At 43.7% G+C, this 12,723-nt stretch overlaps 1 protein-coding gene across 2 annotated transcripts in view; it reads right to left on the bottom strand.

The window, feature by feature from the left end:
• Positions 1-1,963: 1,963 nt before the first annotated feature.
• PLEKHJ1 (pleckstrin homology domain containing J1) overlaps positions 1,964-12,723 on the bottom strand; it is a 48,951-nt gene continuing 38,191 nt past the window's right edge. For both annotated transcript variants that reach the window (XM_029610980.1, XM_029610981.1), the window contains exon 6: positions 1,964-3,960. In XM_029610980.1, coding sequence (XP_029466840.1) covers positions 3,895-3,960 — 66 coding nt within the window. In that variant the 3' untranslated portion in view covers positions 1,964-3,894. The remainder of the gene's footprint in view (positions 3,961-12,723) is intronic.

The raw sequence follows: 12,723 nt of genomic DNA, 5'->3' as shown, positions 1-12,723 counted from the left end.
CACTATACCCACTTGTTTTGAGTCCATCTGCCTACACTAAGGAAAAGGAGATTATCAGGTAAGAAATCTCAACATTAGCTGCTGGTAAGAGCTCTAGCACAGCATTGGACTAGCTCACCCTAGCATCATTTTGGGCTAATATGGATGACAAAAATATCAAAGCCTCTGAAAGTCAGCTAAATTACAAAAGAATGACAGAACTAGGTACATGAAGGTGTAATATTTTATTTCAAACAAAACAAAGTAAATCTTTTTCAGTCCACTACGCTTTCTGATTTAATGCTTTGTTAGGTAGTGGACTGATAATGAAAACAGCAGATCCTACCACCACAGAATGGTACAGTGATCAAAGACTACTTCCAATTACCAGCCCCAGCAGGATTATGGTAAAAGCCTCTGGATTGGCTGATTTAAGAGACTTTTACCTGCAGGTAGAGGCCAGCTTGCCTTTGCTTCAGCTCCCCCATCCTTTCAAACCATTTTATTGCACTTTGTGTAGGGGGAAGGAGGTAGGCATAGGTACGGATAGTGAAGCAGCAGCAGTCTCATAGGCTCAGCCATGCTGTTCTTTCTGTAGGCAAAGGGTGGGGCAATATAAACTCCTCCCACAGCTACAATGGGGTAGATATTCAAACAAGTCTGACTTATCTGCCTAAGTGGCTGCTGCTGAGTATTCAGTTATACCACTTAGCCAACTAGCAGGGCCATACAGTACAGTGCGCTCAGGTGGAGTGCACTGTTAACCGGAATTTGGATGCGCGTTTTCGACACGCTAGCTTTATTCCTTATTCAGTAAGGGGTAAGAGCGCGTCAAACACATGTCCAAAACCCCCCCCCCAGAGGCTAATAGCACCCGCAACATGCAAATGCATGTTGCGGGTGCTATTAGGTATTCCCATGCAATACAGAAAGTAAAATGTGCAGCCAAGCCGCACATTTTACTTTAAGAAATTAGTGCCTGCCCAAAGGTAGGCGCTAATTTCTGTAGGCGCTGGGGAAGTGCACAGTTCTTACTGCTTTTCTGTGCACCCTCTGACTTAATATCATGGTGATATTAAATCGGAGGTCCCAAAAGTTAAAATTTTAAAAAAATTTTTAAATGGGCCCGCGCGTTGAAAACCAGATGCTCAAGTTTGCTGGGGTCCGGTTTCCGAACCCATGCCTGTCAGTGGGTTTGAGAAGTGACGCTAGCAATATTGAGTGTTGGCTGTCAAACCCGCTGACTGCCGCAGCTCCTGTCCAAAAAGAGACGCTAGGGCTGCACTAGTGTCCTTAGCGCCTCTTTTTACCACAGGCCCTAATTTAAATAAATTCAGTAACTGAATCGCGCGCATAGGAGAGTGGCCTCGCTCCCGTAATTTTTACCGTATTGGCCTGTAAGTGACTTCTCCTGCTAACTAGTTATGTGTACAGTCAGGGGCTGTAACGGGGCCGTGCCAGAGAAGTAGCACTATTCGGCCTGCTCTGGCTCAGATGAATAAAACTTGTCTGGCTAAGCAACGATTTAGCTGAAGCTTTTCCTCTAAGTGAGAAGGCTGTTCTTTGACTATATACCCCAAGCCTAGGCCGTATGTATTACGTGAGGAGAAGAGCTTTGTCCATTCACCAGAAAAAGAAGAGCAGGCTGGGGGGTTTCTAGCCATGCGATGCTGCTGCTGTGCTCGTCCCCTATTCCATTTAATAAATTAACATGGTGGGTGCACAAGGCTCCAGGCAGTCCAGCTACAATCCTAAATACAACAGAGCAGGGCCACAAACTCAAAGTCTCGTTGTGGCTTCATTAGCCCAACAGTGGGTGACTGCCATGTTCAGGGATGGGGCTCGCGCTCTCTAGGAAACCAGCAGTTTTGCAGACAGTACCTGACCCCAGCTCCTAGCACTGGCGTCCCCTCAGTATTGCACAGTAATTTATCACCACCACCGCCATCCCATGAACAGTGATGGCCCTACCAAAGTGGCTCACCCAAGTTTTATTTAACACAACAGCAGTGACTTCTCCAATATAAATTTTCAGCAGGGAATATAAAATATTTAAAACATTTCCTCCACTCTTTTCTTGTGGGGGGTGCAAGTCATGGGGAAATGAGATTTATTCCTGCCTCAGCTCCAGCACCACCTTCTTCACAGCTGATTTTGAAGCAGCAGGGATCGCATACAATGCACGAGGAAAAAACTTACATAGGTTCACAGTGTGCAGCAGAGGTAAGGGCTGCGTTCGTTGCTCACAGCATTTACAGTTGTACCTTATCTACTCTTAACCCCTTACAGGGCACAGTGGGGTTACCTGCTCCTTATACACCAGAAAAGCACTGCAGGTGAGAGCAGCAGGATTCAACCAGCACCTTTAGATCCTGTTTCTGGGATGGACTGGCCACGCTTTATCTTTGTGCTAGAGACCTCTGTGTAAACCAGCTCCCCCATGCCAATCCTGCAGCAGCAGCATTCACAGAGTCAAACTGCCCTCTGCCACTCCCGGCTGCTGCTCTCCACTCTCAGGCAGCATTTAGAAGCAGGTGTGGCACATGGCATTTTGAGAAGAACAAGATGGCAGGCAGCAGGGATTGCACACACTGATGCTCTAGGATACCCTACCTCTATTTTTTTGTATTTTATAATAGCCATCTTACTGTTTAATGGATGCTGCTCCCACTCAGGCCCCCATCCAGACAGCAAGACTACCCCTCCTGCATCACATACAGATAACAGCAGCCTTCAGGCTACAGGCCTGTTCCTAAAAACAGCAAATTCAGTGCATGGCAGGAACCAAGCCCAGTACCTTGCAGAATGGCATTTGTGACTTTCTTCCATCCAAAGCTGTAAAGTATTTTTCAACAGACAGACATTTCATATATAAACAGGGTAAGAGGCACAAAGTGTCAGTGTAACCTACTGAGATGATGCACAGTATCCCTGCCCCTAGAGAAGAACAAACCTCTTTAAAGGCATGAAGGAGGTGGACCTTGTCCAGCAGGAGGTAAGAATGCCCCACTAGGTTTTGCTGCAAGAGAAGAGGCGGCTCCCTTTCATGCTCTAAACTGGGAATCCTGCTGGGCCACACCCTTTCCCTCCCCTCCCCACACGCTGTGGTGAAGGACCCATCGGGCAGTACCACAAGACCTGTGCGGCCCAAAGAAAGGCTGGGGTCTAAGAGCAGACAATGCCCCCCTCTGGTCCTAGCAGGGCGTGCGGCCTCCAACAACACAAAACAACTCATTCAGGACCTTTGTCCAAAAAACTTTCTGCACTCTGTGCCTACTGAAGGCAGGGCCTGGCCTGGGGCCTGATCTTCTTTTAACTCCCACTCGCCCTCTGCTGCTGCACCAAGCAACTTAAACCGCCCAGGCAGGGCTCAGCTCAGACCCTCTAGCTCAGCCTGGTCTTTTAACTCACAGTTTCTTATGGTAAAATGGGAACAGCCATCTAGGAAGTGTAAAAAGAGAGGTAGCGGGGCCTGACTAGGTCATCAGTTTTACCAAGCCCTGCAGCAATGGAGGAGAGAGAGGTACCCCAGAAGCACAGAATTAAAGTTACAGGAACAGTGCAGGCTTTTCAGTGTGAAAGGTTTCATTCTCCACCTCTGCTTGCCTGCAGTGCTTGTGAATATTTGATTCCCACATCTCACCCTGCCTACTGAATGAGTGGAAATTGCACGTGGTTTCTCACTGGCCCCTGTTGTAACTTCTAACGGAGGCAAGGCAGGTCTTAGGCCAAGGCCTTTCCAAAAAAAACAACTTAAGAACTTCCCGTCTTTGTACCAGAAATAGAAGAGAAGTATGACAAAAAGTTAAAAAACAAACCAGCCCTAAAATCTCTTCCTTAAAACAAAAGGTTGCCCAGTCCCTTGTTTGCTGGGGGTGCAGGTTCCCCTCGCTGGAGTGCCAGATGTGCTCCTCTTCACACGTTGGCGGCTGCCAGCTGGAATCGGCTGTCTTCTGAGATCCCATACTGCTCCAAGGGGTCCTGCAGGCCAAAGAAAACACTAATAAAGCCCTGGCACCTGCTTTTAGAAAGCATTTCCCTGCTTAAACATTGCTAGAATATTAATTACATTTCCGCACATGAATACTCTTGAGAATTACCCCCTCTCTGAATGAGTGGAAGTAATCCCAAAATACCTGCTGCTGAGGGGGAGGACGGGAGAACAGAGCCGCCCCTGCCCGAGAGAGCTCAGCCCTATGTCATGGTGCATGCTGTGCCCAGGCTGTTATGGCCACAGTTGGCACTGGTCCAGGGCCTGTGTGCACCACGGCAGGAGAAAGATACATGGCGCCTCACTCCCCAGCTGACCGGGCAGGATGCCATACCCCTCCATCCCAGCACACCTCCTACCCTTGCCAAAATCTAAATCCAGCCACAAGCAAGTAGATTAACCAGTCACAGAACCTTTTTTTTTTGAAAGATATATTTTAATCTTAAAATATATAAACAAACCCAGGTATCTCTTACCTTGATATAACTTAAAAAAAATCACACTAACCGGGAGCATCCTGATCAGTGCCCTAATACGTCCCCATTCTCCTCATAGCCCCAACCTCTACGTAGGTGGCTTCAACAATAGTCAGGGCAACAGTAAAGTGTGGTGGGATTAGAGGGAGATCGAGGACATGCCACTTTTCACAGTTAGTTGGTTCAATCTCCTCCATTACTTCCTGAAAAGCATTTAAGTCCCAGACTACTTTAACATACTTGATTTTGGAGGAGCTGACGTCACCAGCTGAAGTGGATGCCTGATCGCTGAGTTCCCGCTTCAACCCCACCGAATCAGATATTTAATCGTGGCCCTCTGCTTCCCCTTTGACCTGTAAAAATTATATATAGCCTCCACCCTCCACCAGTTTTCATACAATAAAGTTGCTTTGGATCCTGTGGAAGAAAATGGTGCCCAGGCCGCAGAGCTGTCAGAAGCTACACTCATGGGGAATATCCTACCTGGCGCCGTTCTTGGGCCAGAGATGTCTGATTTAACTTCACGAAGTGAGATGCGAGGTTGGTTCCTATAATTGAGGGCGGACATGAAGCAATTTAAACAAGAACTTTGGGGGAGTCAATTACTGAAATCAGAGAAGATATGGCAGTCTTAGGCTCGAGAGTAGACAATATGGATACGCATCTGGTTAGGCAGGCAGAACGAACAACTAGGCTACAAACTAAGCAAGCCCGCCTTCAGGAAAATCGCTCCAGATGCTGCAATTTGCGGGTCCAGGGCCTGCTGAAACTTCTGGACTTTGCCAATGCGCATCAAGTAGTTAAGAAAATGCGTACAATGTTGCTGGGCGATGAATCGGGAAGGTGGTATATCGAAAGCCTCAACTTCCATAGACATTGTAATTGAGCGAGCGCACCGAGCCCTCGGCCCCCAACAAGATAGACATCCCAGAGACAATCTTTTGCATGCATAGTTATCCTCTAAAAGCACGGCTATATACTGAGGCCCAAAAGAAACAATCATGGTAATGGAAGGCCACACAATTTGCATTTTTAATGACCTGGCCCTTACTACCTTGCCTAGTAGGTTAAAGAGGTTACTGTGGCACTGAGAGCCAAGAACATCTGAATCAGGTGGGCCTTCCCATTTAATCTGCAATTTTCAAGGAATGGAGTATCTTATAAGCTCAAGACGCTAACAGAGGCAGCAGATGTTTTCCAGCAGACGAATCTAAATGTTACTTTCGCTGTTCCAAAGCCGCCACAAGGAGATCACAAAATAGATGCCCTGCCAAAATGGAAGCGAGCCAGGAAAGGCAGAAAAGACTAAGACACCAGTCAGAGGAAGCTCGCTCCAATCTATCAGACCAGGGCTGATCGTGCTGATTTTGATCAGCAGCAAGACAGTGCATTTCAATCCGAGACTCAAGTCACCAATTTAATCATGGAGGCATAATATCCTACTAAAGAGCTGCCTAACAACTGATTTTCATTATTTGGTTGTATTTGGGGCATCCTTACTATTATCCTCGATGGAAAAGTGTATGCCGAGTATATTATGTTTTACAGAATTTTCTGTGGGGGGAGGGCGATTGGGCCTTCAATCAAAACAAACAATACTCAAAGCAAAGAAACAATATTACAGTACCAAAATAGAAAAATTTTCAAACAACCCAAGGACACTCTTTAGCATTGTAAAGAATCTCACCAATGACAAAACTGACACTCCCCAAAACCTACCAGAAAATAGATGTAATGAAATAGCTACATTTTTCAATGAAAAAATTATGAACCTAAAAACCAAGATTCCTAACACAAACAAACAAATCATTAAAATGCAAAAACGAGATGTCAATAAATGGACAGAATTTGAGGAAATTTCAGAACTAGAAGTAGAAACCCTGTTAAAAAGAATTAACCCTGCCCCACATGCAGAAGACACTATACCGACCTTGGACTTAAAAAAAATAACCAACACAGTTTCCCCAATACTAACAAAGATTATCAATCTATCCTTAACAGAAGGAACCATGCCAGACTCACTAAAAGGGGCAATTGTAAAACCAATCTTAATGAAAAAAAACAGTGATCCGAACATTCTAAGTAATTTCAGGCCAGTATCTAACCTACCTCTGATCGCTAAATTAATAGAAAAATTAGTACAAAAACAACTTGCTGAACATCTAGAGAATAACAACATGGCTTTCGCAAAAACTACAGTACTGAAACGCTACTGCTCGCCCTATCAGATAACATCATGAGAGGCTTTGACAACAGTAAGCGGTACATCTTATTGATGCTTGACCTATCAGCAGCATTTGATACGGTAAACCATAACATCCTACTAAACAGATTAGAAGAAATAGGCTCAAGTAACAAAACAATCAAATGGTTCCAATCATACCTAGGCAACAGATACTACCAAGTACAGATAAAAGACACAATGTCAAAGAAAATAAACCTTCAAACTGGAGTTCCACAGGGATCAGCCTTATCAGCTACCCTATTCAACATATACCTACTACCACTATGTCACCTACTGGCTGGTCTGAACATCTCATACTACATCTACGCTGATGATATCCAAATAATTCTACCCATCGACGATACAATTGAAAAGACACAAAACATAGCAAACATGTATCTGGATTTCATCAAGCAATTACTAAACCAGATGGAATTAGTGATTAACATCGATAAAACAGAATTCTTACTCCTGGAACGCAAAAACATTGAAATGGTCCAAACCCCATCATACTTAAAGACAACCAAAAAATTGTTCTAACTGAGAAAGTTAGAAACCTCAGAGTAATAATTGACACAGAACTTAACCTAAAACATCACATATCTTTAAAAGTAAGGGAAGGATATGCAAAACTCATGACCCTCAGAAGACTAAAACCCTTACCAACAACAAATAACTTCCGCTCAGTACTACAAGCTCTAATTTTCGCTATCACTGACTACTGTAACGCCCTCCTACTTGGATTATCACACACAACGATTAGACCACTCCAAATAATGCAGAACACGGCTGCAAGAATTTTGACTGGTAAAAGTAAAAGAGACCACATCACTGAAACCCTAATAGAATTACACTGGTTACCCATCCAGCAAAGAATACATTACAAAATACTATGTACCATACATAAATTAATACATAATGATAAAGCCGATTGGCTAAACACAGCACTACAAGTGCACGTCCCAAACAGAAACCTAAGATCAGCAAATAAAGCCTTACTGACCATCCCCTCAATCAAAACAGCCAAACCCACCCAGGTAAGAGAGAGAGCACTTTCCTTAGCAGGCTCTATGCTATGGAACTCCATGCCTGTCGAGATCCGCTTGCAAAGAGACATCAAAACCTTCAGAAAACATTTAAAAACATGGTTATTCAAACAAGCGTACAACAAAGAGAAAGGTGAGTAGAACACAGGGGTAAAATGGCAACTGGCAAAAACACCCAAACTCAATACCCAACTATACCCGGGTATTTTGCTCCATTTTTAATTTTTTATTATTATCTCTATACTAAATCCGGTTCTATAAATACGGACAAGTTACAACACGCTCTTTTAAGTATATATAAAGATCTTTGTTACCATAAAGTCTTGGCACATGTTTAATGATAGAATTTTTTATCTATTCCTAATAGTAATATTGGTGCCTTATTGTAAACCGTTATGATGGTACCCCAACTGAATGACGGTATAGAAAAGTTTTAATAAATAAATGCCTGATTATCAGCTCCCTCTTATGGAGGAGAGATCTAGCGATAGGTTTGGTGGATCATGCTTGATGGGAGGGGATTTTTACTAATCCGCTGTAGCTATAATGATGTTTTACTTTCTCAGTGGTGGTCATGGTAGCCTGGGGAGTTAATTTCGGGCTATGCTCTGTTATGGTTAATATTATTTGAAGTGGCTGAGAGGCACACAATATTTCTGATGTACACATGCTGCACCTAGGATAATCAGAATACTGTTTGTTAATGTCAAGGGCCTTAATTCACAGAGGAAGCGTAAACTTTTCTGCAAACTCTCGTATTTAAATGCTTCTATTGCACTGATCCAAGAGACTCATATTAGGAAAAGGCATGAGAAATTCTTATATTATAAAGATTTTCCATACCAATATCTGGCAGCAAGTACCAGAGGGGGCAAATATGCGGGAGTGGGGATTCTTATTTCTCGACACAACTTTTGAATTGATATCCCTGGTTCCTGACCCCCCAGGGGAGAGTTCTCTTTATTAAAATCAAAACGGCGAAGGAAACCTTCACGATATTAAATCTTTACATGCCCAAATACAGAACAATTACCCTTTTCCTAGCGTGTAGCCAGATGGACTCAGGGCCAGTGGCTTATGTGCTCCCCTGTTAGCAGATGGAGACGGAATCAGGTTTCAAAGCTACATCACCCTATATTTACCCCTGCAGGGACCTCAGCCATTCAGTATCTCTCTGTCTCCTAGCAGATGTGGACGTGCCAGCGTTTAAACAGGGTTGCAGTACTAGTTTATTTATTTAAAACTTTTCTATACCGACATTCGTTTGCACATCACATCGGTTTACATAGAATGGGTAAAAATAACTGTGGAAAGAAGAATGTTACATGGAACAGGGATTTAAAAGGAACATTGGTTTTATGAGGAAGAATGTGAGGTGAAGTCTCAAAAGTGATAACAAGGTGTTAACAGTTAAACTTAAGGAATAAATAGGGAACCTAGATGGCCGCACAGTAACGTTGCTCGGCGTTAGCTCCGTGGCTTTATTGAGAAAGTGCCTGCAAAATTCTTTGCCTTGATGGGTAGGAAGCGAAAACAGAGGGGGGAGCCTTACCCTGTGGTCCCTCCAACGATGCTTCTTACCGGACCCATGGACGCTCATGTCCTGCGTGGAGAACGTGTAGCGGGAGATCAGCCGCTGGAGAGTGGAGAAGGGGAAGAAGAGCGCCCCTCTCTCCTTGTCTCACTAATCTCCTCTTAGCCCTGCCGAGGGAACTCTACCTAGGAACCCTGCCGTGGAGAGAAGCACTGCCGGGGCGGCAGGAACGATACCGGACCACAGTGTTGAAGCATTGACCCTGGCAGGGTCCACCAGAGTTGCAAGCCCAGTTCTATCGGGGCAGCCAGGTGAAGGCGGAAGCATTTTGAACGGAGAGACCAGCATTCAAGCAGAGAATATTAATCAGATCATTGGAGACTATCTGGGAATCTATTGTGGAGATGAAAACTTCTATATTGCGTGTACTGCAATCATTGAGTATAAATGTAAAAGCTGGAAGAAAAAGTTGGGCATTGGCTCAAACTACTTCTAATTTGGAACAACAAATTATGATAAACAGATCAAATAAAAGGGCCCCAACAGGTGCAGACTTGAATGATAAAAGATAAGAATACGGCTGTTAAAATAGAGAATTTGGAGAACCAATTGAAAAATCATAATCTGAGATTTATAAATTTTCTGCAAATACCACTGAGTTCTCCTAGAGAGATTTTCAAGAGATATCTTCGGGAAGTTCTGCAAATTGAGGAGTCAGCAAAGCCACCTCTTTCAAATATATTCTATCTACCAAGAGTGGGAAACTCAATGGGGCAGAGAGGTTCTGGCTTCAGAAACCCAGAGAGGGGACTCCCCCCTGGATATCTCGGCAATCTTAGAGACATCAGATACTGAACAAGCAATCCCTGCAACTTTAATAGTAACATTAGCGTTAGAGCCTGATAAGGAGTGGTTGCTCAGGATGTGTTTAAGGAAAAGAAATGTGGTATTCCTTGGTTGTAGAATTAGAGTATTCCCTGATGTCTCTAAGGATACTCCAAAAAGGAGGAAAGCTTTCCTCCTTATGAAATCTCAAGTGTTGGCAGTTGGGGGAGTTTTCTTTTTAAAAATTTCCGTGCGAATGCATAGTTAAGTATGCGAGTAATACATATATATTTTTTGAACCCCCCCCCCCCCCAACTGACTCAATTTTTGATTGGGAAAACTCCAATTACGCCTGGAGAATCTGGTATAAATGCTTCAAGTCCCTCTTAAAAGTAAATTTGTTTCTCCACAGATACTGTGCATTTACTTTGATGGAAAATAGATGTCTTATTAGAGGTTGTGCATTTCCCCCCTCCATATTCTGTGGACTTAACATTAAGAGAATAAGTTGTATAAGACTGTTTAAAATGTTTTCTTTTCTTTGTATGCTAATTTGGGATTATTCTCTGTATTCTCATTACAAGATGTTATCTTGTTAATTATGTTAAAAATTAATAAATTAAAAAAAAACTTAAGGAATAAATAAAACTTGGTGGTTAAATGAGATAAGGGAGGGGGAAGGGGCAGAGGGGAGGGGGATGAATGGTGAATAAGGGTTGATGACGGGAAGAAAAACAGAAAGCTGGCGAGTACAATTGGGGGGAAAATGGGATTATGTACAGTGGTGAGTACAATGGGGGAGGAAGGGGGTTATGTACAGTGGCGAGTACAATGGGGGGAGGAAGGGGGTTATGTAAAGGCCTGTTTAAAAAAAAATACAACTAAAAACTTGCCTATTCAAAGTATGGGCGCAGTGTTCTTGGCGAAGGTCAGGGGGCATAGAGTTCCAGATTGAAGGTCTGGCTATGGATAGTGCACGTTCTTTCGTAGAGATGTGGTGCGTAAGTTTGGGGAAGGATGTGTAAAGGGATCCTTTATAAGCAGATCTGGTAGGTCTATTCGAGGAATGAAAGTGTAGGGAGTCATTTAGCCAGTGAACATTCTGGTTGTGGAGTGACTTGTGTATGACTGTGAGACTCTTATGGAGAATTCTGAAGGGGATTGGGAGCCAGTGGAGGTCTTTAAAGATAGGCGTCATATGATCCTTTCTGCGGGTATTAGTGAGGATTCTGGCCGCAGCATTTTGTAGCATTTGGAGAGGTTTGATGGTGGTTGTGGGGAGGCCTAGGAGTAGGGCATTGCAGTAGTCGATTTTGGAGAATATTGTGGCTTGAAGGACTGTACGGAAGTCATTGAAATGGAGGAGGGGGTCTTAGTTTTTTTAGAACATGAAGTTTGTATTAGTAATCCTTCATGGTGGTTTTGGATGAATTTTTTAAGGTTCAATTGGCTATCTAAAATGACGCCTAGGTCTCTTACATGTTGGGAGATATTTACAGAAGGGTCAGAGGGGGTCGGGTTATTATGGTCAGGTGAGATAAGAAGCTCAGTTTTGAATGTGTTAAGGGCAAGATTGAGGTTTGTGAGGAGGTGGTTAATCGATGTGAGGTAATTGTCCCAGGTCTTGAGGGATTTGGAGATAGATTCAGTAATGGGAGTAAGGATTTGGACGTTGTCCGCATAGATATCTATTGAACCTGGACAGGGAAGCAGTGGGTCTTAATAGAATAGGATGTAGTGGGGATCATGGCCCTTTCTGCTTTACCCTGGCAACCTAGACCTACATGGTCTAGGTTGGACAATCTTCCACCAACCTTAATAATCTTGTTGGAAGTATGGAATAAGTGGAAAACTACAATAGTGGGACAAGGGAATTACTTTTATTGCACACACTTGTTTCACAATACATCTTTCACTATTGGCATTGCCAAATGAGCTTACTACTCTTGGAACACATTTTCTTTCAGGGCCGTCTCATCACTTTCAAAGAATTGATGGACAAGTATGGTCTTGGTACTTCGGAGTTCTTAGCATATGCTCAAATGCTCAGAACACCACTCCGAGGTGGGTTACAAGCAAGCCTATATTTGAAGGCTTCTGTGACCAAGCAGATAAACTTAAACGCTCTGTTCTTGTTGTATCGTCTGCTTAATAAGGAAATCTCTAAACCTTTCTCCCATATGCGTGCCTGGGAGAAAAACCTGGAGATGGCCTTGAATGTCTCCGATTGGGATTCGGTATTTTTGTCAGCTAGTAAAAACTCTCTGTTTTCACATTGTTACAGGAGAACTGCTATAAGGTGCTATATCGATGGTACCTGACCCCATCCCATATACATGTAATGTTCCCTATGACAGAAGATAAATGCTGGCGGAGTTGTGGGCAAAAGGGAACTTTTTTTCATATATGTGCTGGAGTTGAGGAGGAGCCTAGTAGTTAGAGCAGTGAGCTATAAACCAGGAGACCAGGGTTCGAGTCCCGCTGTCGCTCCTTGTGACCTTGGGCAAGTCACTTTACCCTCCATTGCCTCGGGTACACACTTACTGGCCGATACAGTAAACCATGCGGGAGAGCGCCCGCACTCCTGTGCGCGCGATTCAGTAATTTAATTTATTTAAATTAGGGCCTGCGGTAAAAAGGCCCTAGTG

Source organism: Rhinatrema bivittatum, chromosome 8 (assembly GCF_901001135.1).
Source record: "Rhinatrema bivittatum chromosome 8, aRhiBiv1.1, whole genome shotgun sequence".
Classification (NCBI taxonomy): Eukaryota; Metazoa; Chordata; class Amphibia; order Gymnophiona; family Rhinatrematidae; genus Rhinatrema; species Rhinatrema bivittatum.
Note: the sequence above shows the minus strand (reverse complement) of the source record. Positions and strands in the feature narration are given on the sequence as shown.